The sequence below is a fragment of the Amblyraja radiata genome, chromosome 7 (genome assembly GCF_010909765.2).
Source record: "Amblyraja radiata isolate CabotCenter1 chromosome 7, sAmbRad1.1.pri, whole genome shotgun sequence".
NCBI classification, from domain to species: domain Eukaryota; kingdom Metazoa; phylum Chordata; class Chondrichthyes; order Rajiformes; family Rajidae; genus Amblyraja; species Amblyraja radiata.
In genome coordinates, this window is record NC_045962.1 from 42,358,567 (window position 1) to 42,383,719 (window position 25,153).

At 42.6% G+C, this 25,153-nt stretch overlaps 1 protein-coding gene across 1 annotated transcript in view; it reads left to right on the plus strand.

Annotated features, from left to right (window-relative positions):
* Positions 1–24,919, plus strand: part of spag16 (sperm associated antigen 16) — a 677,853-nt gene extending 652,934 nt beyond the window's left edge. Inside the window, exon 17 of the mRNA XM_033024314.1 lies at positions 24,547–24,919. Coding sequence (XP_032880205.1) covers positions 24,547–24,722 — 176 coding nt within the window. The 3' untranslated portion in view covers positions 24,723–24,919. The remainder of the gene's footprint in view (positions 1–24,546) is intronic.
* Positions 24,920–25,153: the final 234 nt, after the last annotated feature.

A 25,153-nucleotide genomic window follows, 5' to 3' on the forward strand; every position in this document is an offset into this window, starting at 1 on the left:
ACATGATCTAACTCAACCCTTCCCTTTTCCAAGCTTCTCTACCTCCACATTTGGAATTATCCTATCAACTATCGCCCATATCTACTGTACAGCCTATATCACATATGAGAACCAGAGAACAGTAAACCTCTATTCAAATGGGAGGAGGATAAACCTGTCAATGACAAGCCAATAGGTCTAAAGCCTGTACAGGAAAGTTTTGAGAAAGCAGGAAATTATTCATCCTCTCATCTTTTTTTTCCACAATGATTCGATTGATTTTGCTTAATTTTCAGCACCATCGTTATATTTACTCACATAGCACCACTTTTCAAGCAAGTGTTTTTGGTACATCTTCCCTTTATCTCAACCAAGAATTCCCTGCCACCATAGGTGGCAAAATGCTTAACTACATTATCCCATTTCCCACACTTCTGTCCACAGCTCTTTCCATCCCTCATGAAACCACAATGCATATGGCCGACTTAAACTCCAACCTTTCTTTCCTGTAGTACGTCATTGAGGCTCAATGTATGCTTGAGAGCAGCACCTCAACCTTGATTAGGCAATTATTAGCACTCATTTGGAATCAACATTCTGTTCAATGTGATCACTGCTTCGTTTCTTGGACAACAGCTGTAGCTAATGATTCAATTATATCCCACTTTGGCCTCTCTTTTGTTACTTTATTTCCCTGGTGCCATCCCCTTGTGTCTTGCTCCAACAAGCCTTCAAGAGCCTTTGTCCCATTTTTAACTCTATCACAAACCTTCCCTTGAGTTCATTACTGACTTTCCTACCTCTTCTTTATCCAAAGTTACATAAAACTGACTAAACTCCTTTTTTTTCCAACTCCATCAGAAGGTAATTGACGTGAAATGCTAGTTTTATTTCACCCCACAATGTTGCCTGACCTGACTTAATGACAATTTATTTCATTTCAAATTTCCTTCATGATAATCTTGCTTTTATACAATCTAAGCAGTGCTATTTTGAAAGCTATGCAAGATCAGAGTGACTCAGGCATATCTATTCAAATATCTCTGAGATGGCATGGCAAATTAATAATGCTGTTAAGAAAATGGACAGTTCCCATGTCAGAAATGTAAGTCCCCAGCAGTATATTTAGAAAAAAGCATAGGCCAACCAAGGACAACATGAAGTTAAATCAAGGCATTTAATTCATCCTTTCATACATTGCCGATATCCGAGGCCTCACATGGCAGAGGATGCCTGCAGCTGCCAGCAAGTCCATCCTTTCAAGTCAAGTCAAGTCAAGTCAAGTCAAGTCAAGTCAAGTCAAGTGAGTTTATTGTCATGTGTCCCAGATAGGACAATGAAATTCTTGCTTGCTGCAGCACAACAGAGTATTGTAAACAAAAATACAAAACAGTTCAGTTCAATATACACATAAATAAGCAGATAGAGTGCAATAGGCTGTTACAGTTCAGAGACTTTGTTGGCGAGTTAAATAGCCTGATGGCTATGGGGAAGTAGCTGTTCCTGAACCTGGATGTATCAGATATCAGGCTCCTGTACCTTCTGCCCGATGGTAGCGGAGAGATGAGTGCGTGGCGAGGAGGGTGTGGGTCCTTGATGATGTTGACTGCCTTTTTGAGGCAGCGACTGCGATAGATCCCTTCGATGGTGAGAAGGTCAGAGCCGATGATGGACTGGGCAGTGGTTACAACTTTCTGCATCCTTTTCCGCTTCTGGACCCTCAGGTTGCCGAATCAAACCACGATGCAACCCGTCAGCATGCTCTCCACTGTGCACCTGTAGAAGTTCGAGAGAGTCCTTTTTTACATGCCGACTCTCCGTAGTCCTCTCAGGAAGTAGAGGCGCTGATGTGCTTTCTTTATGGTTGCATCAGTGTGCTGGGACCAGGAAAGATCTTCGGAAATGTGCTTGTCCAGGAATTTGAAGTTCTTGACCCTTTCCACCATCGTCCCATTGATGTAAACGGGATTGTGGGTCCCTATCCTACCCCTTCCAAAGTCCACAATCAGTTCCTTGGTTTTGCTGGTGTTGAGAGTCCGGTTATTGTGTTGGTACCATTTGGTCAATCGGTCGATCTCACTTCTATACTCTGACTCGTCCCCATCAGTGATTCGTCCCACAACAGTGGTGTTGTCAGCGAACTTGATGATGGAGCTCGCACTATGTCCGGCTACGTAGTCATGAGTATAGAGTGAGTAGTGCAGAGGGCTGAGCACGCAGCCTTGAGGTGCTCCCGTGCCGATTGTTATCGAGGGTGACACATTTCCACCAATATGGACAGACTGTGGTCTGTGGATGAGGAAGTCGAGGATCCAATTGCAGAGGGATGCACAGAGACCCAGATCTGATAGCTTGGTAACCAACTTGGAGGGGATGATTGTATTAAATGCCGAGCTGTAATCAATGAATAACAGCCTGACATCTGAGTTTTTGTTGTCCGAGTGGTCCAGAGTGGAGTGGAGAGCCAGTGAGATCGCATCCACTGTTGAACTGTTATGGCGGTAAGCAAACTGCAGTAGGTCGAGGTTCTTGTTGAGGTAGGAGTTGATATGTGCCATAATCATCCTCTCAAAGCACTTCATCACCACAGACGTTAGTGCCACTGGTCGATAGTCATTGAGGCACGTCACCTTGCTCTTCTTGGGCACTGGTATTATTGATGCCCTTTTAAAGCAGGTGGGAACCTCAGACCTCAGAAGTGAGAGGTTGAAAATGACCGTAAAATCTCCAGCCAGTTGGACCACACAGGTTTTTAGAACATGACCGGGTATGCCATCAGGTTCAGGCGCTTTCCGAGGGTTCAACCCTCTGAAGGATCTTCTGACGTCGGCCTCTGTGACTGTGACTGAAATACCATCACGGCGAATGGGGGCTCGGGAAGGCACATCAGTGTTCTCCCTATCAAAGCGTGCGTAAAACGCATTGAGCTCTTCAGGGAGTGATGCTTCGCTGACAATTGAGCTGCCTCCTGATTTCGCCTTTTGTATTATGTATTATGTAATGGCATTCAAGCCCTGCCACAGTTGCCGAACATCCGTCTCATCCTCCAGCTTGGAGCAGAAGTTGCATTTGGCTTTTTTGATAGCCTTACCAAGGTTGTATCTGGACTTCTTGTAGACCTCTGTGTCTCCAGACCTGAATGCCCAGGATCTGGACTTCAAAAGAATGCGGTTCTCATGGTTCCCCCAAGGCTTATGGTTAGGAAACACTCGGAAGGCTTTAGTTGGGATGCAGTCCTCCACACATTTCTTTATGAAGTCTGTAACAACTGTGGCGTAATCATTCAGGTCCGTTGCCAAGTCCCTGAACATTGCCCAGTCTACAGACTCCAAACAGTCCTGGAGTTGTTTCTCTGCCCCGCCCGACCAGCTCTGTACAGTCCACACCTCTGGGGGTGCGCTCTTCAAATGCTGCCTGTAGGCAGGAAGAAGCAGTATGGTCGGATTTACCAAAGTGAGGGCGAGGAATGGAGCGATAGGCTTGATGGTCGTGTAGCAGTGGTAGAGGGTATTTGATTCTCTGGTGCTGCAGGAGACATGTTGGTAGAAGTTAGGGAGCAATTTCTTCAGGTTGGCTTTGTTGAAGTCCCCGGCTACGGTGGTAAATGCCTCGGGGTAAGCCGTCTGGTGCTTGTTGACCTTGGCGTGCAGCTCCCCCAGTGCCAGATGGACATCAGTCTGGGGAGGGATGTAGACCGACATCAGGATGATGGAGGTGAATTCCTTTGGTAGGTAGAAGGCACGGCACTTCACAGCCAGGTGTTCCAGGTGTGGAGAGTAGGAGTTGGATAGGACTGCCATGTCTGAGCACCACGCAGAGTTGACCATGAGGCAGACGCCCCCTCCTTTCCCTTTCCCAGATGCCAGTGTACGGTCCATGCGATGGATGGAAAAACCTTCAGGCTGGACTGCTGAGTCTGGGGAGCTGGGGGTGAGCCATGTTTCTGTGAAACAGAACACAGAGCATTCCCTCAGCTCCCTTTGGTAAAGCAGCCTTGCCCTTAAGTCCTCCACTTTATTTTCTATCTCACAAACACTCATTCATATGAATGGGCAGTATACAAGTGGGATGTTTGTAACCTGAGGGGGGAACCTGAATTAGGTACTGTCAATCAGACATAAATTCAAATAAAGAAAGTTTGTTTCAAATATCTAAGAGAAAACAGTAATAACCTATACATATTGAACATGGTGCATTTGAAAATGTTGGTGGGAATTATACATTTTAAATCAATAAATAACTATAGTACTCCAAGGTATAGTTATGTAGATATGTTTAGTTTATATTGAATCTGCATAGCATCGACAAAAAAAAAGACAATTATATTTGAAACTATTGAAAATTTGAGGCCTTAACATATCTTATGTTGAAATATAAAACTGAACAGGGGCATATTTTTTTCTTAAAAGACAACTAAACATGCATCATCTACCCTACTATAAATGTTGTGCAATTTTTACATAAAGCAAACAGATCAATGGTACAGAATTCTACAACCAACAAAATATTTTGTCTGTGGCAGCTACCATCCTTATAAATGAGATTAAACAGAGTAACTAGAATGCATTTACTGTATTGGCAGTATTTCTCATGATCAGCCAATATGGCTGACATGCAACATTACAAACCATTGACCAGTAACACCAAAATATTAGAGAGTAATCCAAGTTTTAACAAACACAATAAAATATTTGCTGGAACAGCTAGAAGACATGAGACATTGAACTCTCAAAGTGAGCGACATTGCATCACAAGAGGCTGGGATCCATGGGACAACTTATTTGTTTCAACCCCCACATATATCTGTGCATATTGAGTCACCCCCCCCCATGGAGTGTAGGGAATGGAAAGCATTGGAAAACAGGTGGAGGGATCACAACATAAATGTAATCTCTAGCCATCTGTCAAGTGCAACCATCAAGTAAACTTCATGAAGTCTTCATTGACATGATTATACAGTCAGCAAAAAACACACTAAAAAAGTGATTGTGATTGCAGGGATTCCAAAATAGTGATTGACTAACAACTGTTGAATCAGGCCTGGGCTATTTAAAGACGAGATGTATTAAAGGATAAGAATTGGTGGGAATTGTATGGAATTCTGGGAATACAGTGAGAAAACACTAAGGAGGTAAATGCTTGGAGAAAGTGTCAAACAGCTGGATGAAGCATGGCAGATAGTTCATTCATCTCACGTGCATTATCAAAATCAGTGAAAATTTCCTCAAATGCAAATATTTTAGCACTTTGCAATTCTAATTGAACTTCCAAGCTGGGAGTTTAATTTCCTACACTACACTCCCACACACTGAGCACAATGGCACAGTTTACACTCACATCTCACACATTCTAACAGTGCTGCCACTCAGCCATGATGTTGCACAAACACACTGCATGACACTCTTGTATAAACTTTCTTTTCCCTTATTGAGATGGTATACATTCACAGACAGTAGTAGATGAAGATGCTTAGGATATCAAAACTATTCCCATTCATGATTTTGAACCTGGGAATAGCCAATCGAAATCAGAATCAGTGGCCACCACCAGTATTGTATTCAAAGATACTTAATCCACTTCCTCAGACAATCCTTCAATAATAGTCAATTGCCAATTTGCAGATGGTATAAGCATGATGCAAATTAGCTACTTTCTCTTCTAATAATCCCAATCCTAACCACAATACCAAAAAGGTCCCTTTCTTGTTTTGTGCAGCCAAGAACTACATCTCGGCCTGGAGCTGATAGAAATGCCAGGAAAATGTTAAGATGCTGGTACACTCCTTGTCACTCTCTTTAACATTTTCAGCAAATTAACTCAGATTCTGTTGTGCAATAATTTAATGATAGGATCTCATGACTCACCAAGCTTGTGGCCCACAACCCAGTAAGAGAATAATGGTAACCCATGTTCCAAGTTATTCTGGGAGGAATCACACAAGATTTATTGCAGAACAAGGGCTTCAGTGATACAACATACAGCAGTAGGCTGATGAGTATGTGCATGAAGAGCTTGATGTAACGACAAGGCTTGGCTGAAACTATGTGCAAAATTTAAAAACAAAGTAATTAATCCCGCAAACCTGACGTGACTTTGCTCAGAGTTACGAACTAATACTTTCCAGCAGGTGCTTTACAAATGTTCCATTAGACCACATGCAAAGCTATCTACATTAGTGTCTGGTGGCCATTACCTCTGCATCCATCGTAGCACTAGCAGAGGCCATCCGTTGTTAACATGGTAATATAGAAATATGCCATTGTGGCTCCAGAAAACAGTGTTCTGAGGGACATAGAACATCATTACTGTTCAGAAATTTGTGCTGCATGCATTACTAAGCTTGCAAAAGCTCCATAATCTGAGTAGTGCCATTGGCAAGGATATTCTACCCTTTCTTTGTGATATGGTTTCCATGATCCTTCAACTCTCCCAGTACCCTTACTTTAGTATATCAGTCAGTCAGCCAGCCTAGCTTGCTGTTACTCATGCCGTATTGATACAATCCAAATCTAACCCTGCTCAAAGCCATCTAAAGTATCTTCCACTGGAAAGCAGTAGCCATCTATCATTCATGGCATCCTGGTGCCATCGCAACAACCTGGAGCTCAATGCTCTTAAGACAGCGGAATTGATTGTAGACTTTAGGAGAGCTCCCCCTCCCATCACCTGACTCGCCATCAACAACACCACAGTCACATCTGTGGAGTCTTTTAAGTTCCTGGGAACCATCATCTCCAAAGATCTTAAATGGGGAGCCACCATTGATTCTACAGTCAAAAAGGCACAACAGAGGATGTACTTCCTGCAGCAGCTGAGGAAGCACAATCTGCCACAGACAATGATGGTCCAATTCTATATGGCCATCGTAGAGTCTGACCTCACCTTCTCCATCATGGTCTGGTTTGGCTCAGCCACCAAGCACGACATCCGGAACCTGCAGTGAATTGTCTGATCAGCTGAGAAGGTTATAGAAACATAGAAACATAGAAACATAGAAATTAGGTGCAGGAGTAGGCCATTCGGCCCTTCGAGCCTGCACCGCCATTCAATATGATCATGGCTGATCATCCAACTCAGTATCCCGTACCTGCCTTCTCTCCATACCCTCTGATCCCCTTAGCCACAAGGGCCACATCTAACTCCCTCTTAAATATAGCCAATGAACTGGCCTCGACTACCCTCTGTGGCAGAGAGTTCCAGAGATTCACCACTCTCTGTGTGAAAAAAGTTCTTCTCATCTCGGTTTTAAAGGATTTCCCCCTTATCCTTAAGCTGTGACCCCTTGTCCTGGACTTCCCCAACATCGGGAGCAATCTTCCTGCATCTAGCCTGTCCAACCCCTTAAGAATTTTATAAGTTTCTATACGATCCCCTCTCAATCTCCTAAATTCTAGAGAGTATAAACCAAGTCTATCCAGTCTTTCTTCATAAGACAGTCCTGACATCCCAGGAATCAGTCTGGTGAACCTTCTCTGCACTCCCTCTATGGCAATAATGTCCTTCCTCAGATTTGGAGACCAAAACTGTACGCAATACTCCAGGTGTGGTCTCACCAAGACCCTGTACAACTGCAGTAGAACCTCCCTGCTCCTATACTCAAATCCTTTTGCTATGAAAGCTAACATACCATTCGCTTTCTTCACTGCCTGCTGCACCTGCATGCCTACTTTCAATGACTGGTGTACCATGACACCCAGGTCTCGCTGCATCTCCCCTTTTCCTAGTCGGCCACCATTTAGATAATAGTCTGCTTTCCTGTTTTTGCCACCAAAATGGATAACCTCACATTTATCCACTTTATACTGCATCTGCCAAACATTTGCCCACTCACCCAGCCTATCCAAGTCACCTTGCAGTCTCCTAGCATCCTCCTCACAGCTAACACTGCCCCCCAGCTTAGTGTCATCCGCAAACATGGAGATATTGCCTTCAATTCCCTCATCCAGATCATTAATATATATTGTAAATAGCTGGGGTCCCAGCACTGAGCCTTGCGGTACCCCACTAGTCACTGCCTGCCATTGTGAAAAGGATCCGTTTACTCCTACTCTTTGCTTCCTGTTTGCCAGTCAGTTCTCTATCCACATCAATACTGAAACCCCAATGCCATGTGCTTTAAGTTTGTATACTAATCTCTTATGTGGGACCTTGTCGAAAGCCTTCTGGAAGTCCAGATACACCACATCCACTGGTTCTCCCCTATCCACGCTACTAGTTACATCCTCGAAAAATTCTATAAGATTCGTCAGACATGATTTACCTTTTGTAAATCCATGCTGACTTTGTCCAATGATTTCACCACTTTCCAAATGTGCTGCTATCCCATCTTTAATAACTGACTCTAGCAGTTTCCCCACTACCGATCTTAGACTAACTGGTCTGTAATTCCCCGTTTTCTCTCTCCCTCCCTTCTTAAAATGTGGGGTTACGTTTGCTACCCACCAATCCTCAGGAACTACTCCAGAATCTAAAGAGTTTTGAAAGATTATTACTAATGCATCCACTATTTCTGGAGCTACTTCCTTAAGTATTCTGGGATGCAGCCTATCTGGCCCTGGGGATTTATCGGCCTTTAATCCATTCAATTTACCCAACACCACTTGCCGGCTAACCTGGATTTCACTCAATTCCTCCAACTCCTTTGACCCGCGGTCCCCTGCTATTTCCGGCAGATTATTTATGTCTTCCTTAGTGAAGACGGAACCAAAGTAGTTATTCAATTGGTCCGCCATATCCTTGTTCCCCATGATCAACTCACCTGTTTCTGACTGCAAGGGATCTACATTTGTTTTAACTAATCTCTTTCTTTTCACATATCTATAAAAACTTTTGCAGTCAGTTTTTATGTTCCCTGCCAGTTTTCTTTCATAATCTATTTTTCCTTTCCTAATTAAGCCCTTTGTCCTCCTCTGCTGGTCTCTGAATTTCTCCCAGTCCTCCGGTATGCTGCTTTTTCTGGCTAATTTGTACGCATCATCCTTCGCTTTGATACTATCCCTGATTTTCCTTGTTATCCACGGATGTACTACCTTCCCTGATTTATTCTTTTGCCAAACTGGGATGAACAATTTTTGTAGTTCATCCATGCAGTCTTTAAATGTCTTCCATTGCATATCCACCGTCAACCCTTTTAGAATTAATTGCCAGTCAATCTTGGCCAATTCACGTCCCATACCCTCAAAGTTACCTTTCTTTAAGTTCAGAACCATTGTTTCTGAATTAACAATGTCACTCTCCATCCTAATGAAGAACTCAACCATATTATGGTCACTCTTGCCCAAGGGGGCACGTACAACAAGACTGCTAACTAACCCTTCCTCATTACTCAATACACAGTCTAAAATAGCCTGCTCTCTCGTTGGTTCCTCTACATGTTGATTTAGATAACTATCCCGCATACATTCCAAGAAATCCTCTTCCTCAGCACCCCTGCCAATTTGATTCACCCAATCTATATGTAGATTGAAGTCACCCATTATAACGGTTTTGCCTTTGTCGCACGCATTTCTAATTTCCTGTTTGATACCATCTCCAACTTCACTACTGCTGTTAGGTGGCCTGTACACAACACCCACCAGCGTTTTCTGCCCCTTAGTGTTTCGCAGCTCTACCCATACCGATTCCACATCCTCCAAACTAATGTCCTTCCTTTCCATTGCGTTAATCTCCTCTCTAACCAGCTAACCTCTCTAATCCTGAATATTGAATATCCCTGGATGTTCAGCTCCCAGCCTTGGTCACCCTGGAGCCATGTCTCCGTGATCCCAACTATATCATAGTCATTAATAGCTATCTGCACATTCAACTCATCCAGCTTATTACGAATGCTCCTTGCATTGAGACACAAAGCCTTCAGGCTTGTTTTTACAACACTCTTACCCCTTATACAATTATGTTGAAAAGTGGCCCTTTTTGATTTTTACCCTGGTTTTGTCTGCCTGCCACTTTTACTTTTCACCTTGCTACCTATTGCTTCTACACTCATTTTACACCCCTCTGTCTCTACGCTCACACATTTAAGAAACCCTTTCCCTTTAACTCCATCCTCCACTATCCCATTCGACACCCTACCCCCCTTATTCAGTTTAAAACCACCCGTGTAGCAGTGGCAAACCTGCCTGCCAGAATGCTGGTCCCACACCTGTTAAGATGCAATCCGTCCCTTTTGTACAGTTCCCCCTTACCCCAAAACAGATCCCAGTGATCTAAGAATCTAAATCCCTGCCCCGTGCACCAGTTCCTCAGCCACACGTTCAGGTCCCGTATCTCCCTGTTCCTGCTCTCGCCAGCACGAGGAACTGGAAGCACACCGGAGATAACAACCCTGGAGGTCCTGCTTTTCAGCATTTTTCCGAGCTCTCTAAAGTCACGCTGCAGAATATTCATCCCCTTCTTTCCGACATCGTTTGTGCTGACATGCACTACCACTTCCGGATGTTCACCTTCGCCCTTGAGGATTTTCTGCACTCTGTCCGTGACATCCTGGATCCTGGCACCAGGAAAGCAGCACACCATCCTCGCATCCCGTCTGTTGCCGCAGAAACCCCTGTCCGTACCTATCACAATGGAGTCTCCCACTACAATGGCATTGCCTGCCTTAGGCCTTTTTAGTTTTGGCTCAACAGCCCTATTCGCATCACAAGCCAGTCCGCCGCCCAGTGTAAACACCTCTTCTGTCCCGACAGCTTCTAAGTGGGTGAACCTGTTCACAAGAGGTACAACACCCGGGGACGTTGGCATTCCATGCTTCCCTCCCGTTCTCACTGTCTCCCACCTTCTCTCTTCCAGTACCTTAGGTGTAACAATCGTACTGTAGGACTTGTCGAGGAACGACTCCGTTTCTCGGACGAACCGGAGGTCATCCACTTGCTTCTCAAGTTCCCCAACACGGCCCTTCAGGAGCTCTACCTGGATGCACTTCTCGCATTTGTAGCAGCCAGAGGCACCAGCGGTGTCCTTGACCTCCCACATACTGCAAGCATCGCACTGAATCAGCTTGCCTGACATCTCCTTCTTTCGTCTCTACCTCTCAAGCGTATTGCGTGGTCTCCTCTCCGAAGACTCTCGAGCCAAAGACTCACACTTTTCTCACAGGGCCGCTCACTCACTGCCGCTCGCTAAGAGCCGTCTTGCTTAAATTGACTGATAAATTGCCTGATTTACCAATTTACAAACCAAATTCCTCAGTTTTCAACTGTTTTCCCAGCACTGACTCACTTCTCCCACTTGGGCTAGAGCCAATCAGTCGTATCTCTTGCTAAACTCCTGCTGCTGTTGCTCCCAAAACTACAGCAGTTCTGAGTTATTGGCTACAACTTTCCCTCCATTGACGAACTGTACACTGCAAGGGCCAGGAAGCGAGCGGGTAAGATCATCTTTGACCCCTCTCACCCTGGCCACAAACTCTTTGAATCACTTCCCTCTGGAAGGCAAATCCGGACTGTCAAAGCTGCCACAGCCAGACATAAAAACAGTTTTTTTCCACGAGTAGTAGCTCTACTCAATAACCAAAAATCTGTAGCCTCCTTTTGCTCTGGTATTTTATTTAATTCACATGTTTAATCGATATATTTTATTATTAATGTTTTATGTTTTATGTGTCATTCCTACCTGTCATTGTATGTCATGTTGTCACTTGCGGGAGGAGCACCAAGGCAAATTCTTTGTATGTGAAAACTTGGCCAATAAACTTATTCATTCATTTATTCATTTTTTCCTACTGCACTGTTTGGGAGCAGTGTGAGTGAACTAAGACCAGCAAACACACATTGAAGTCAGTGCTTAGGTAATATACAAGACTTAAGTTTGTGTGTAAATTGCACATCTTGACGTATAAAGTAATTCTGATTTAAGTCTTTATGTTCATCTGGTAGCTTATATTTTTGCACTGTGATGATTGGCAACATCATCAAGAAGAACCTATATGGAGTAAGGTGGTAAATCAAATGTTGGATTGTGCTCAATGATAATCACAGACATCACTCTAGAAAGAGACTATCCAAATGGCCTCTTCCCTTCCACCTCCTTTTTCTCCACAGTTGCTTCCCTTTCAGCCAGGGGTAAGAACTCAGAACTCATAAAGTGAGCTTAAGAGCTATATCGCAGACAACAACAAGACTTAACTACAAGAAAAACAGTGTGCCACCAAGAACACAACGGATTGAGTGACCTCCTACTGTTATAAATCTATATTTCTGTATCTCTTGCAGGTTTTTTCTTTGGGGGTCCAAGCTGCAAACAATGGTTCGATCAATGACATTTTGTCTAATTGTATAGATTTGGTTATTGACGTAGCCCACATTAATGTAAATTGATTATCTGATACAAAGCAACATGATCATAGGATCACATGGTATATGGGCCACACTCCATTGGACATTCCTCAAGTGGAATATCTTGTAGATTTGTTACTTGTACAAGATGATAAGAATTGCACTGCACCATTATAAACTTGCAATCATAGAAAAGCCTCTTGCGTGTTTTGTCTCCCGTGTCTTTCTAAATGCCTCTTAAATGTAGTAATTGTATCTGATTCCACCATCTACTCTGACAGCAAGTTCCAGATATCAACTACTCTCTAGAGAAAATTGCTGCTCCGATCCTCTTTAAATCTCCTACCTCCTGTTAAAACTATGCCCTCTTTTTTTTTATTCTTTCTCTTATTTTAAAATCCAAGTTCTTCATAGATCACAAACATCAAAGGTTCCAGCACCAATCTCAGTGGGAGAACATACTTTCAATCAGAAAAACATCCTTCCATCAATACTCTCTACCCCCTATTACCAGGCCAATGTTACATCCATTCATGTGCCTTAACCTTTTGGACCAGTCCACAATGTGGGATCATTTCAAATGCCTTACTGCAAATTTACCACTCTGCCTTCATCAATCTCCTTGGTTATCTCAACAAAGAACAAAATTAAGTAACCCTTTACAAAACCATAAGTTTTCACTTGAAGAACTTGGAGGCTCAAGACAGTGCAACATATATTTACCAAATGTTTCCCGGGATGAGTTTCATTTGTGAAGGTGGACTTGTGAATCTAAGGTTTTTTCCCTTTAAGCTGAAAAGTTGGAAATGGTATTTAGACTAGTTCATGAAAATTCTGTCAGGTTTGACAGTATAAACAGAAACTGATCCCAGAGATTACATATGTGAAGTGTTTGGTAAAAGATCCAAGGACAATGCAAGGGAAAAAAACATAAACACAATGACTCAGTATCATCAGCTGAACATATAGAGTATACAGACTCAGCTGTGGCTATCAATAGATAAATGGACATGTTTTTGAAGGTTACAAAAATGAAGAAAAAGTGTTGGAAAAGAAGAAAATAGAACTGTTTGGATTACTCTACAAAGAGCTTTTACAAACGTTCTCGGCCTCTGTCTATGTTCGAATCATTCTTGTACTCTTTACATACCCCATCAAACTATCTTGTTGAGGCTTCAAAGTGAAGCTTAGAGTTGCAAGCACAATTTTAAAGAAAAATAGACCAAGTGCAGACCTGTTGGGGGTCTGCTCCCCCAACGCACCCGTTCACTACCCGTGGCCCCCACAGGAGGCGTGGTCCTCCAACTCAAGCCGTTCCCGAACGTAAGATTCCAGCACTCCCCTTGCCTCCCTCAGCAGTGCTCTTTAAAAAATATTCCAATTGCACTTGCACTGTGTGTTGCAATAGCAATTTGCCCTCCCCCTGCTAGTCGAGCTATTGTGACATCATCAGTTGATGGTGGTTGGTTTGACATTCAAGGTATTTTGATTTTTTTAAACTTTAATCAGTAATAAGTCAAGAAATAAAGCATAAAATGTTCAGTGTAAGTGACCTCTGCCTAGAGGGGGAAAATGTAATTCAGAATATGTAAAAATCTTGTGCAGGTTGGCATTTTTAAAGCTTTAATCACGAATAACATGTCAAATATAGGATGAAATCTTCAGTGAAGATGATCACTGCTATCTGAGCCATTGTGACGTCATCAGTGAAAGCTGGTCGTTTTAAATTCAAAGTATTTTGATGTTTTTAAAACGTACTTACTTTTAATCAGTAATGTCGAGAAATAAAGCATAAAATGTTCGGTGAGGGTGATCTCGGCCTCGAGGGGGGAAATGTGAATCAGAATATGTAAAAATCTTGTGAAAGTTGGCATTTTTAAAGCTTTAATCGTGAATAACGTGTCAAATATAGGATGAAATCTTCAGTGATACTGATCACTGCTAGCCTAGCCATTAGTCATCAGTCATCAGTCAGCAGTTGAAGCTAGTCATTTTAATTTCAAAGTCTTGACTTTTTTAGACTTTTAATCAGTAATGAGTCAATAAGTCGAGAAATAAAGCATAAAATGTTCAGATAAGGTGATCCCAGCCTCGAAGGGAAATATGTCAATCGGAATATGTAAAAATCTTATCGTTTCCGCGTAGTGTTTTTGTGAAGATGTAAAGACAACCACATATACATACACATATACACACGTATAAGATCAGACTTTTAATAAGTACTAGCCCATGTGCAGACCCATTGGGTCTGCTCCCCCAAAGTACCCGTTCCATACCCTTAGACCCCACGGGAGGCATGGTCCTCCAACTCAACCTGTTCCGAAAGTATGATTCCAGCACTCCCCAGCCTCCCTCAGCAGTGGGCTTTAAAAAAAATTCCAATTGCACTTGCCCTGCATGTTGAAATAGCAATTCGCCCTCCCCCTCCAGTGAGGTGAAAAGTTCAGAGTGTTCCTGTGTCACAACATTGTATCGAAGTGTGTTGGAAGCTGGCAGGAATGATTTTAACAGTAAAAATCTTGTGAACGTTGGCATATACACACACATATACACATACATATCCACACGTACAAGATCAGACTTTTAATGTATATGATATGATGATGATGATGATAATTTCTGCCTGGTGCCCCGGCCAATATTTATTGTTCAACATGTAACATTTGCAACAGTTTGGTCGTAACTGTTGTTTGTGGGTGTTTGATGTAGTTTCCTACATTACCTCAGAGATTTCATTTCAAAAAGGATTTTTTTGACATTGCAATTGTGTAAACTATAACAAAAAATGCATGAGCTTTTTTAACGGCCAGGTTACCTCTCAGTCTATTTCCAATAAGAGCCTAAGCCTGTTCTATTTTAATCCAAATGGTTCTGAAGAAACCCAATAACAAAGGATATTGCTAATTGTAATAATGCTTACCCTGACATGGTAAAATATATGGTTATATTGTGACAGCTGCACTGGAGATATAATCATCCATTGTGTCGATAGATATCTAGGCACCCATGGTAATTATCATAATGCATTTGAATTAAACTCAAATCTACTGGAAAGTAAGACTGAAATTGTACAATTGAAAAATTAGAAGTGAAACATAAAACAGAATGAAAATACTCGGCAATTCTCTTAGTATGTGAACAAAGGAACAGTTTGATGTTTCAGTTACATCAGTTCTGCTTTCATAATGTGTTATATTTAATATTTTTGTTTAGTTAAACAAATATTGTCAATTGTGTTGAGTATCTAGAATATCGGAAATATCAGTACCATGCCAAATATCCTGTGCGTAATTGCATTTTGATAAGAGCATAAGACTATATGCAACATTGAGCCTGTTGCCCCAGTGAATGCCATGGTATATTCTGAACAGACGCTGCCTTATTCCCATGTTACATTATTATTCCATTTGTGTCAAAAAATGTATTGATCTGAGCCCTGAATGACTGAGCACATAGCAGCAACCAAATGAAATGGAGAGAAATGATAGAGACTTACAGCACTCTGAGTTCTAAAATATTTCTTAACCTCACTCTTAAATTGCTAACCCGTGGTTCTAGTCGTTTGACCTCAGGAAACAACCTCTCATCATCTACCTTGTCGACTGCTCTCAATTTTGCATGTTTCAATTAGATTAACTCAAATTCTTGTAAACTGCAGTCAATATTACTCTCACTCATTTCATAGGCCAACCCTCTCCAAACCTTTTTCATGTAAACCGAATGTAAACCGAAAATACAATAAACTGTACACAGAATCCGACCCCTCAGTGTTCCGACCCTTGTACTGCAGTCTTTCCTCACAAAGCCTTTGTACTGGTTAAACTGAACTTCAGTGTGTCCTTCAGCAAGTAGTCCTGCACCTTGGAAGGTGCCAGTTGGCAACATTCACTTACATACATCTCATTGAACTGGAAGACCAACATGTTCCAGGCAGAACAAAGTGTATTTTTCATTAAATTAATGGTCTTACAGGACCAGTTGATGTTTGTCACGATAAGCGTGGATTATTATGAATCTACACTGCATCAAATACTTTTTTTTTCTTCCAGGGTAGAAATGGCAACAACTAGATAGCATAGCTTTAATGTGAGAGAGGAGAAGTTTGAAGGAGATGTGAAGGACAAGTTTTTTTACAGAGAGAGTGGTAGGTGCCTGGAACTTGCTGACAGGGATCGATGGTAGAGGCAGATATGATTGTAGCACTAAAGAGGCTTTTGGACAGGCACATGAATATTCAGGGCTGTAGAGATTCGAGATGTGTGCAGGCAGTAGAAATTTGTTTATACCATGGAATTTGTTTAACCTGTTGTCATTATGGGCCAAAGGGCCTGTTCCTGTGCTGTACTGTTCTATGTTCTTTCTTGAGTACAAAGACAAAATACAAAATATAATCCAGTTATGCTCTCACCAAAATCTGGGCAACAGGTCCTGACCAAAATGTCAGGAAGATCCTGACCAAAATGTTTTTCTATTCTTCTAGCAAAGCAACTTCATATGTTTCCATGCCATATTGCATCTGCCATTTTATTGCCTGCTCACTCAACTTATTTGTATCAATAGACAATAGGTGCAGGAGTAGGCCATTTGGCCCTTCGAGCCAGCACCGCCATTCAATGTGATCATTGCTGATCATCCCCAATCAGTACCCCGTTCCTGCCTTCTCCCCATATCCCCTGACTCTGCTATTTTTAAGACCCCTATCTAGCTCTCTCTTGAAAGCATCCAGAAAACCTGCCTCCACCGCCCTCTGAGGTAGAGAATTCCAGAGAGAGAGAGAGAGAGAGAGAGAGAGAGAGAGAGAGAGAGAGAGAGAGAGAGAGAGGGAGGGAGGGAGGGAGGGAGAGAGGGAGAGAGGGAGAGGGAGATGGAGAGGGAGAGGGAGAGGGAGAGAAGGAGAGGGAGAGGGAGAGGGAGAGGGAGAGGGAGAGGGAGAGGGAGAGGGAGAGGGAGAGGGAGAGGGAGAGGGAGAGGGAGAGGGAGAGAGATTTGTTAGTGATGTCAAAAATGAATTCTAAAAACGTAACAGCCTGACAACCTATTTTCTCCTACTCTCAGATTTCTATCTTTTGACCAGTTTTCTATCCACATATAGTATACTTCCTTCCTGACACTTCCAAGTCTCTATTTTATGTAAATAAAAACATTTATGTGAACTTATAAACTACTTCCATTAGTTTCCCTTACCTGTCCAACTGGTTACTTTCTCAAACAAACTCTAAAACTGTCAAACATAATTTCCTTTTTATAAAGTCGCAATGACACTGCCTAATCATATTATAATTTACTATTACCACATCCTTAATAATGTATTGAGTATTTTGCTGACAACTAGTCACCTTGATAATTGGTCTATAGTTCCTAGTTTTCTCTCTATTTTCCTGAATAGATATTATATCTGCTCCTTTCATTCTTCTCAGTTTCTGGACCTACGGACTTTTGGAACATCATCATAACTGCATCTTCTATCACTGCAGTTACTTTTATTATAAATCTTGGAAGTGGGCAATCTTGCAATCTCCTTAATTTTTCCAGTATTTTTACGAGTAATTTTAACTCCTCACAGCAGTAGACCATTGGTTTATGATATTTTCTGGTACACTTTAAACATTTTCAGTTATTCTGCACCTTTAGTGAAGACAAATTCCAAACTCAGTTAAATCCTTCAATTGTTTATGTTGCATCATACCAATAATTTCCCTATCTTTACCTTTAAGGATCCACTTTTCTGGAATAGGTCATCGTGTAAGTTTTTACAATAATTTTCTATTTGTGTTGTTTATGTACTCTCATATTCTGCCTTATTAATTTTTGGTTGTTCATTGGTGCTTCTTATAGGCCTCCCAATTTTCCAGTTTATTATTAGTTATGGCAATGTTATGAACTGCTTCTGTCAATCCAGTACATTCCTTACCCTTCCTAGTTTGCCACTGTTAGATCATACTTCCAAACATTTACAATGGAACTCATTGGGAATTATGAGACATAAATCCAACTGTTGACAATCTATTTGCAAACATTTTAATTGAATTTCACAAACTAAGCCAGTATGTTCCTTGTGCCTAAATGTCATTATCTAAATTCAAGACTCTAATTTCCATCCCAATTTGACTGAGGTGAATGCATTATCTTATCATGAGCATCTGTAAGGATAAAAGCATTCTCTCATAATTGATAAAAAGATTGTTTAATTAATTAAATATTTGTGTTTGATCCTCTCTTTACTTCCCAATGGATTGGTAATATTAGTAAGTCCCTATCTATATTTCAGATCTTCATAGACTTGTGGTTGATTTGTGAATAAGGCAGACACATTTGCAGAAAAGTAATATTGACTTTGTATTAATGGGAGTAATTTGCAAAAGTCAGCAATAATATTAATTTCTGGGGATGTTAACAGTTTAACACTTTATTAAAACATTTTATTCCTCTTAAGAAGAGAGTTAGATTGTGGCTCCTTTTCACCTCGAGCTGCTGTTCTTCCTGAGTCATCATGCTCCAGTCAGGGCTGGTGATTGGACGAGGCAGGATTTAGAGGTAGCCCAGAGGGTTGTCCCACCCTCTCCTCCCAACCCCACCAGTGGCTGGTAGCCCATCCGGCCATTCCTTTGAGCAACAGGACAGTATCACTCTCCGAAAGCTCCGCATACAAGTAATCAAACCCACCACTGTTCCATCTCAAGCCAGGCCACTGGCAGCACTGGACGCTATTGTTATGGCTAACATTGCAGAAAAGGGGATGCCTTGAACTAGAGTGGAGAGGACGTTTCCACTAGTGAGAGTCTAGGACCAGAGGTCATTCAAGTACAAGTTCAAGTTCACGTATCCTTTATTGAAATTTCATGCCTTGCAGTCGTAACATAGAATAAAATAACAAAAACACACAATAAACACAGATTTAGCATCCACCACAGTGAGTCCACCAGGCACCTCCTCACTGTGATGGAAGGCAAAAAGTCTTAAGTCCTTGTCTCGTCCCTCCTTGTTCTCCCTTTGCACTGAGGCGATCCAGGCTTCCGATGTTGTAACCCCGGGTGATGGTAAGTAAGTCAGTCCCGCGGCAGAATCCAAGCCTTGCGAACGGGCCGGTTCAAACTCCGCGGCTCAGGGCGGTCGAAGCTGCTGAAGCTGCCGCCCTCCAGTCCAGCGGACAAAGCTGGTGTTGCGGGAGCTCCGGAAAAACAGGTCACCAACCTGTGACCTGCGAGTTCCCGACGATGTCGTCAACTGGGCCCGCGGCCGAGGCTCCGATGTCGGGTCACCGTCGGAACGCCGCCACAGCCCCGAAGTCGGGTCGCCGCCGCCGGAACGCCGCCACAGCCCCGAAGTCGTCCAGCCTCGCGTTGGTAAGTCCTGGCTGGCTCTGCCTCCGGAGCCCCGGAGGTTGGTCCCAGTTGGAGGCCGCCAGCTCCGTCATTAGGCCTCAGCGCAGACGGAGATGTTTCCCCCCCCCCACACACATACATAATCTAACAAACTAAAATTAACTAAATCAGGACAAAAGAAAACAACCAAAATAAGGAAAAAACAGACGGACTGCAGGCGAGCCACTGCTGCTAGGGCAGCGCAGCCACTTCCTCAGAATTAAAGGACGTTCCTTTAGGAAGGAGATGAGGAGGAATTTCTTTAGTCAGAGGGTGGTGAATATGTGGAATTCATTGCCACAGAAAGCTGTGGAGGCCAAGTCAATGGATATTTTTTTACGGTAGAGATAGATAGATTCTTGATTAGTACAGGTGTTATGGGGATTAGGCAGGAGAATGGGGTTAAGAGGGAAAGATAGATTAGCCATGATTGAATAGTGGAGTAGACTTGATAGGACGAATGGTGTAATTCTGCTCCTATCAGTTATGACCTTATGAACTATTAATCTTCTCTGCCGTCCTGTTGTCATTTAGGCTCTAAATGTCCTTACCTTTCAACATTGTAAACTCGCATTTTGAAGAAAAGTTGCACTTTAGCTTTGGTAATAATTCTAATAATTGCTTTCAACAAATTACATTGCGCAGCATATTTAATCCTGACGCTCTGGGATCGCATCTGAAGCTCACTGGGAAACAATGCCACAAATTAAGAGTTCATTTGTAACTCTATCGGTCTTTCTGTTTATCATGATCCAGAACATAAACAATTGGCGCCTTGCGCGTAGGTGTGACACGGCCAATCAAGAACTTCTGAGGTGTAGGCACTGCTGTTATGTCAGTAATGGAATAAAAGGGTCTCGATCGGAAACGTCATCGTTCCTTCTCTCCAGACATGCTGCCTGTCCCGCTGAGTTACTCCAGAATGTTGTGCCTATTTTAAGCGAATAAATATGCTAGTTGTGTTGAAGACATGAACAGCGGCCGTTGTATTCGGTAATTTCAAAAAAGGAAGTAGTTGAGTATGGTGTCAACACGGTAGATCAAACAGCTTTCCCCAAACGCTGATCCATTCCTCTGCACAATTTGCCTGCGCGCACTGACGCTGTTATAGCAGATGATAGATGATAGGCTGATCAATTTATTATCTATAAAACCTGAGCTGTCAATAATTTATCCTTTAGCATGCAGGCTGTGATTGCCGTTACCCCATGTAATCTAGTTTATTACCTTGCAAAATTAATCGTCTTTGAAGGAAGCGCTGGAAAAGACTGTTACATGGTAATAAATTGAATTTAAGTTTCCGGATCATTGCAGCGGAGCCAGTGAGGTCGGTCCTTGAGTTACCAATCAACCGCACAAACTGCAAATGTGGTGCAAATGTGAATTAGCTCACCAAACAAACATTGTACTCAAGGAAGAAAGGGTTTGAATTTATATGATGGCCTTCCAGTCATTCAAGCCAAACACTTAACAGCAAACAATTACTTTGAAGTCTGGCCACAGTTCTGAAATGGCACAAGCCTAATTTTGGCATTGAGAGGAAAACAGCAGTAAGATAATTATCCAATACTCTTTGGTGTCATTGCTGATAGAGCTAAAGTTTGGTTGTCAGTCCACTGGTTCTTCGTTGCCCACCTGAAAAGACAAGAAGAGCCATCATTTAATCCTGTTTCCCAAGATGGCAGCTCCAACTGTGCATCACTTCCTTGGCACTGCGGGAAACCATCCGCCTGGATTCTGACTGTGAAGAATGAATGCTGCCAGCGAGCCAAGGATGGTAGGGGGGAAAGTAGCTTTCAGAATTATGCTGAGAGGACTTATTTTTTGTCAATGATGGCTTCTGACCATAAGGACAAGGACAGTGGTATGTGGGGCTTGTGAGGATTCCTGAATTTCCTGCTCCCAAGCCATCATATGCGTTTTCAAAATATTGCCAACTTGGTTTTGAAATAACAAGATGCATTTTAACATTGAAATGTATTTCAAAACAAAGATTTGCTAACACTATATTTTGACAAGGGGGTATTTTGAAACCAGCGCGGCAATATTTAAAATCAAGTGTAATGTTTGTTTGAAAGCAGCTTTGCAATCCTGGTAAAAATCGCTTTTCGATTAAGATCAATTCCTCTTCCGCAATAGTCAGTTGACCTTCCTCTGCTTCGGCTGCTTATAATGACACAATATTATCGATCCATGCTGGGGAATGTGTGTGGGCAAATTCACCGCCTTGCAGTCTTGTATCTATCTATTCGTTTTACCTAATGTTATTAATTGGCACGCATTCAATCCTTGCTTTCTATGTGCTGGCGCTGTACATTTGTGTGGTAGCTGATAGTGGGATCTTTGGGCAGTTAGCATCAAGGACAAGGATCGCACAGAAACTCCAGCAGAGCCTAGTCTTCACCAGGATCTGTAAGAAATACTCGTACCTGCCGCGTTGGACACTCCATTCATCCAGCAGCTGCTGCTGCGTCAGGCTTTGTTCTGACTGAGGAAGCTAGCTGGCTATTAAAGGCTGGTAAACCAGTGTGAATTCATCACACTTAACTGCGGAGGCGAAGTATTCGACTTTCAAAGACACTCGAATATTCTTGGCAATCACGGCGTGAATCTTTAACGACCTAAAGTATATATGTGTACGCTTCCCTCCAACTAGTCAGTACAAAGCTGATACAGGGATCTAAATTGGTTGAGTTTCTAAAAGCAGATATATGATGTGTTCACCCCGACAACACTCACCCCCCCCCCCCCCCCCCCCCCCCCCTTCCATCATCTGTAACGTAGCTAAAATTACAGTATTGCCCGCTACTCCCTGATCACGTTTGCAATGAGAAGGTCACTCTAAGCGTATGATTTTCCTCGTGGTCTCAGGGTCTGAAGAGAGCAATATTTAAAGCATCCGAACCATTAATGTCAGATGCAGTGCCTGGGGAAGAGGTAGCTAGATTTAGCTCTTAGGGCTAAATTAATTAAGGGATACGGGGAAAAAGCAGGAACTGATTTTAGATGATCAGCCATGATCATATTGAATGGCGGTTCTGGCTCGAAGGGCCGAATGGCCTGTACCAATTTTTCTATGTTTCTATGAATACTGACTGTGGCTGAGCTTCTGGGAATGGCGTGATGTTGGCGGATTTACGAGCACTGCACATTTTATATCTTGCACAGCGATGACAAGTAGCCTTCACAGTTGACACCGAACAATGAAACTGATTTACACGAACCCAAACAAAACAAGTCAGAGTGTAGGAAGGAACTGCAGATGCTGGTTTAAACCGAAGATAGACACAAAAAGCTGGAGTAACTGTATCTTGTTGTGTCTAAAACAAGCATGAGGTACTGATTTGAGGTCAGGATTAGACAGCTGACACGCGTATTTCCTAAACTACGGTTGGAACCTGCACCGATCGTGAAGTGCACTGGCTGCCCATGTTTCCTAATACATGATTGCCCTGCTATGAATACACGCCCATCTGTCTCTGCTGTACTTAACCATCGTGGGCTGAATATCACAGCAACTGTGGTTCTGTTCCAGGGGAATGGCCAAGGTCCACAAACTCCATCTGTCTCTTATGAGGGAGAAAGGGTCGCAGTAATAATAAGCAAGTCAACCTTAGGTTTGGTTATTCCGCATTCCTATAACACGAATGGAACCCTTCGGAGATGCGGTCTTTCCCGCTGAGTTACTCCAGCATTTTGTGTTTATCTTCAATGTAAACCAACATCTGCAGTTCCTTCCCACACAAACTGACATTCTACCTCAGCGCCACTATCTTGCACTAACCCCATATCACTTGATCCCCTTAATATCTGAAAACCTGTCGATTTCTTATGAATATATTCGATTCTCCACGGACCTGGTAGGTAGAAGCTTCTAAAAATTCACCATCACTGGATGAAGACATTTCTTCTCAGCCCTGAATGGCCGAGCCCTGACTCTGAGATTGTGACCCCTGTTTATGATGTCCCTCCCAGGGGAAACATCATTCCTGCCCCAATGTCCCTTAAATAACCAATGGCTTTTGAAAAACTGCAACCCTCTCACCCGCTCCCCTTCAACAATGTGCAGATTATTGCAAGTATATTGTTAAATCATTTTAAATTATGCCTATCCATTAAAATGTCACACGATGTCAATGCGCTCTGTCAAGAAAATCAATCCAGATGCCAGAATGCTTCCGTTGTGATTCCTAACTGGGCCTTGATTTGATGGAACAAATTAATTCTGACCTTAACATTTCTCTCTGTAAGAACAAACCCACTTGCTCTGATCTCTCGGTGTATCTGATGCACTGTATAACTGGTACCAGCGCGTGATAGTTCTGCCCTCTCTCTAAGACATTGACATCCCTCCTACTCAGGCGCAATGCACAGGGTATTTCCCGCAAGACCATAGGTTTCCCCTCATTGCTATGCTGTCAAAAGCAAAATATAGCTTCCACTTTGATGCAGGACGTTTGTGTTTTAATTACGCGTTCATTAATTCCAGTTCCTCCTGATGATGCTCACATTCCCATTGTAAATTAAACCTAAACATGTGGGATCTAATCTGATGCACTGCATGGAACTCTTGACACCATATGAACTTTTAATAGGTAGATATTATTGGGTCTGAAGAAGGGTCTCGAGCCGAAATGTCACCCATTCCTTCTCTCCTGATGTTGCCTATCCCGCTGAGTTACACCAGCATGTTGTGTCTATTTTAGATATAATTGCAGATTACTTAATTAGATATTTACAAGAAACCAGATTACTGGGGAGCGGAGAGAGCGTGGGGTGAGCAGGCGGAATCTGGTATTTTTCGAACCGCTTTGGTCTTAAACTTGCAGTGGTTGAGTAGAGGTGGGACCTTTTTGATCGCTCTGCTCTAATAATAGTCATTAAGAAGGATGCCGCTTTCTACATTTTTCATTGTTGTTTTTTTCCTCGCTTAGGTCAACTGGTGATCATGGCCAGCAACGATGGGACTGTGAAGATTCTGGATCTGCCCACGGCCCAGTTACACAGTCTAGTGGGGCATGAGGATGCCGTGCAGTGCGCACTGTTTGACCACAAGGCTGAATGCGTGGTGTCCGGAGGTTCCGACGGCACGGTCCGGCTCTGGACATGAAGCAACAATTGCAGCATACTAACATACTTTTTCTCGGAATTTAAGTACCTTCGGCTCCTACTGTTATGAATCGTATCTCTATGGATAAATTAAACAAGATGACGGGTGGTGGGTTCTTCTGAACTTTGTACTGTGCGGTGCATAAATCAATCTTTTTCGTCCTTTCTTACTTAATAAAAATGCTTTCTCTAAATTGACTAATTGCTTGCATCAAGGAAATGAATACGTGCATTTAATCATATTCTGCGTATTCTCTTGGATATTAAACGGTATCGTATTATCGTTTTCATCCTATCCGCTATTCGGGCTGTTCAAAGTGCATGAATGATGTACAGTCAGAGAAAATTAAAATATTCTGGATTCGATCGCGACAAAGCGGATAAAAACAGTTCCTTGCTTATTGCTATACAACATGACCACGCCTAAAAGAA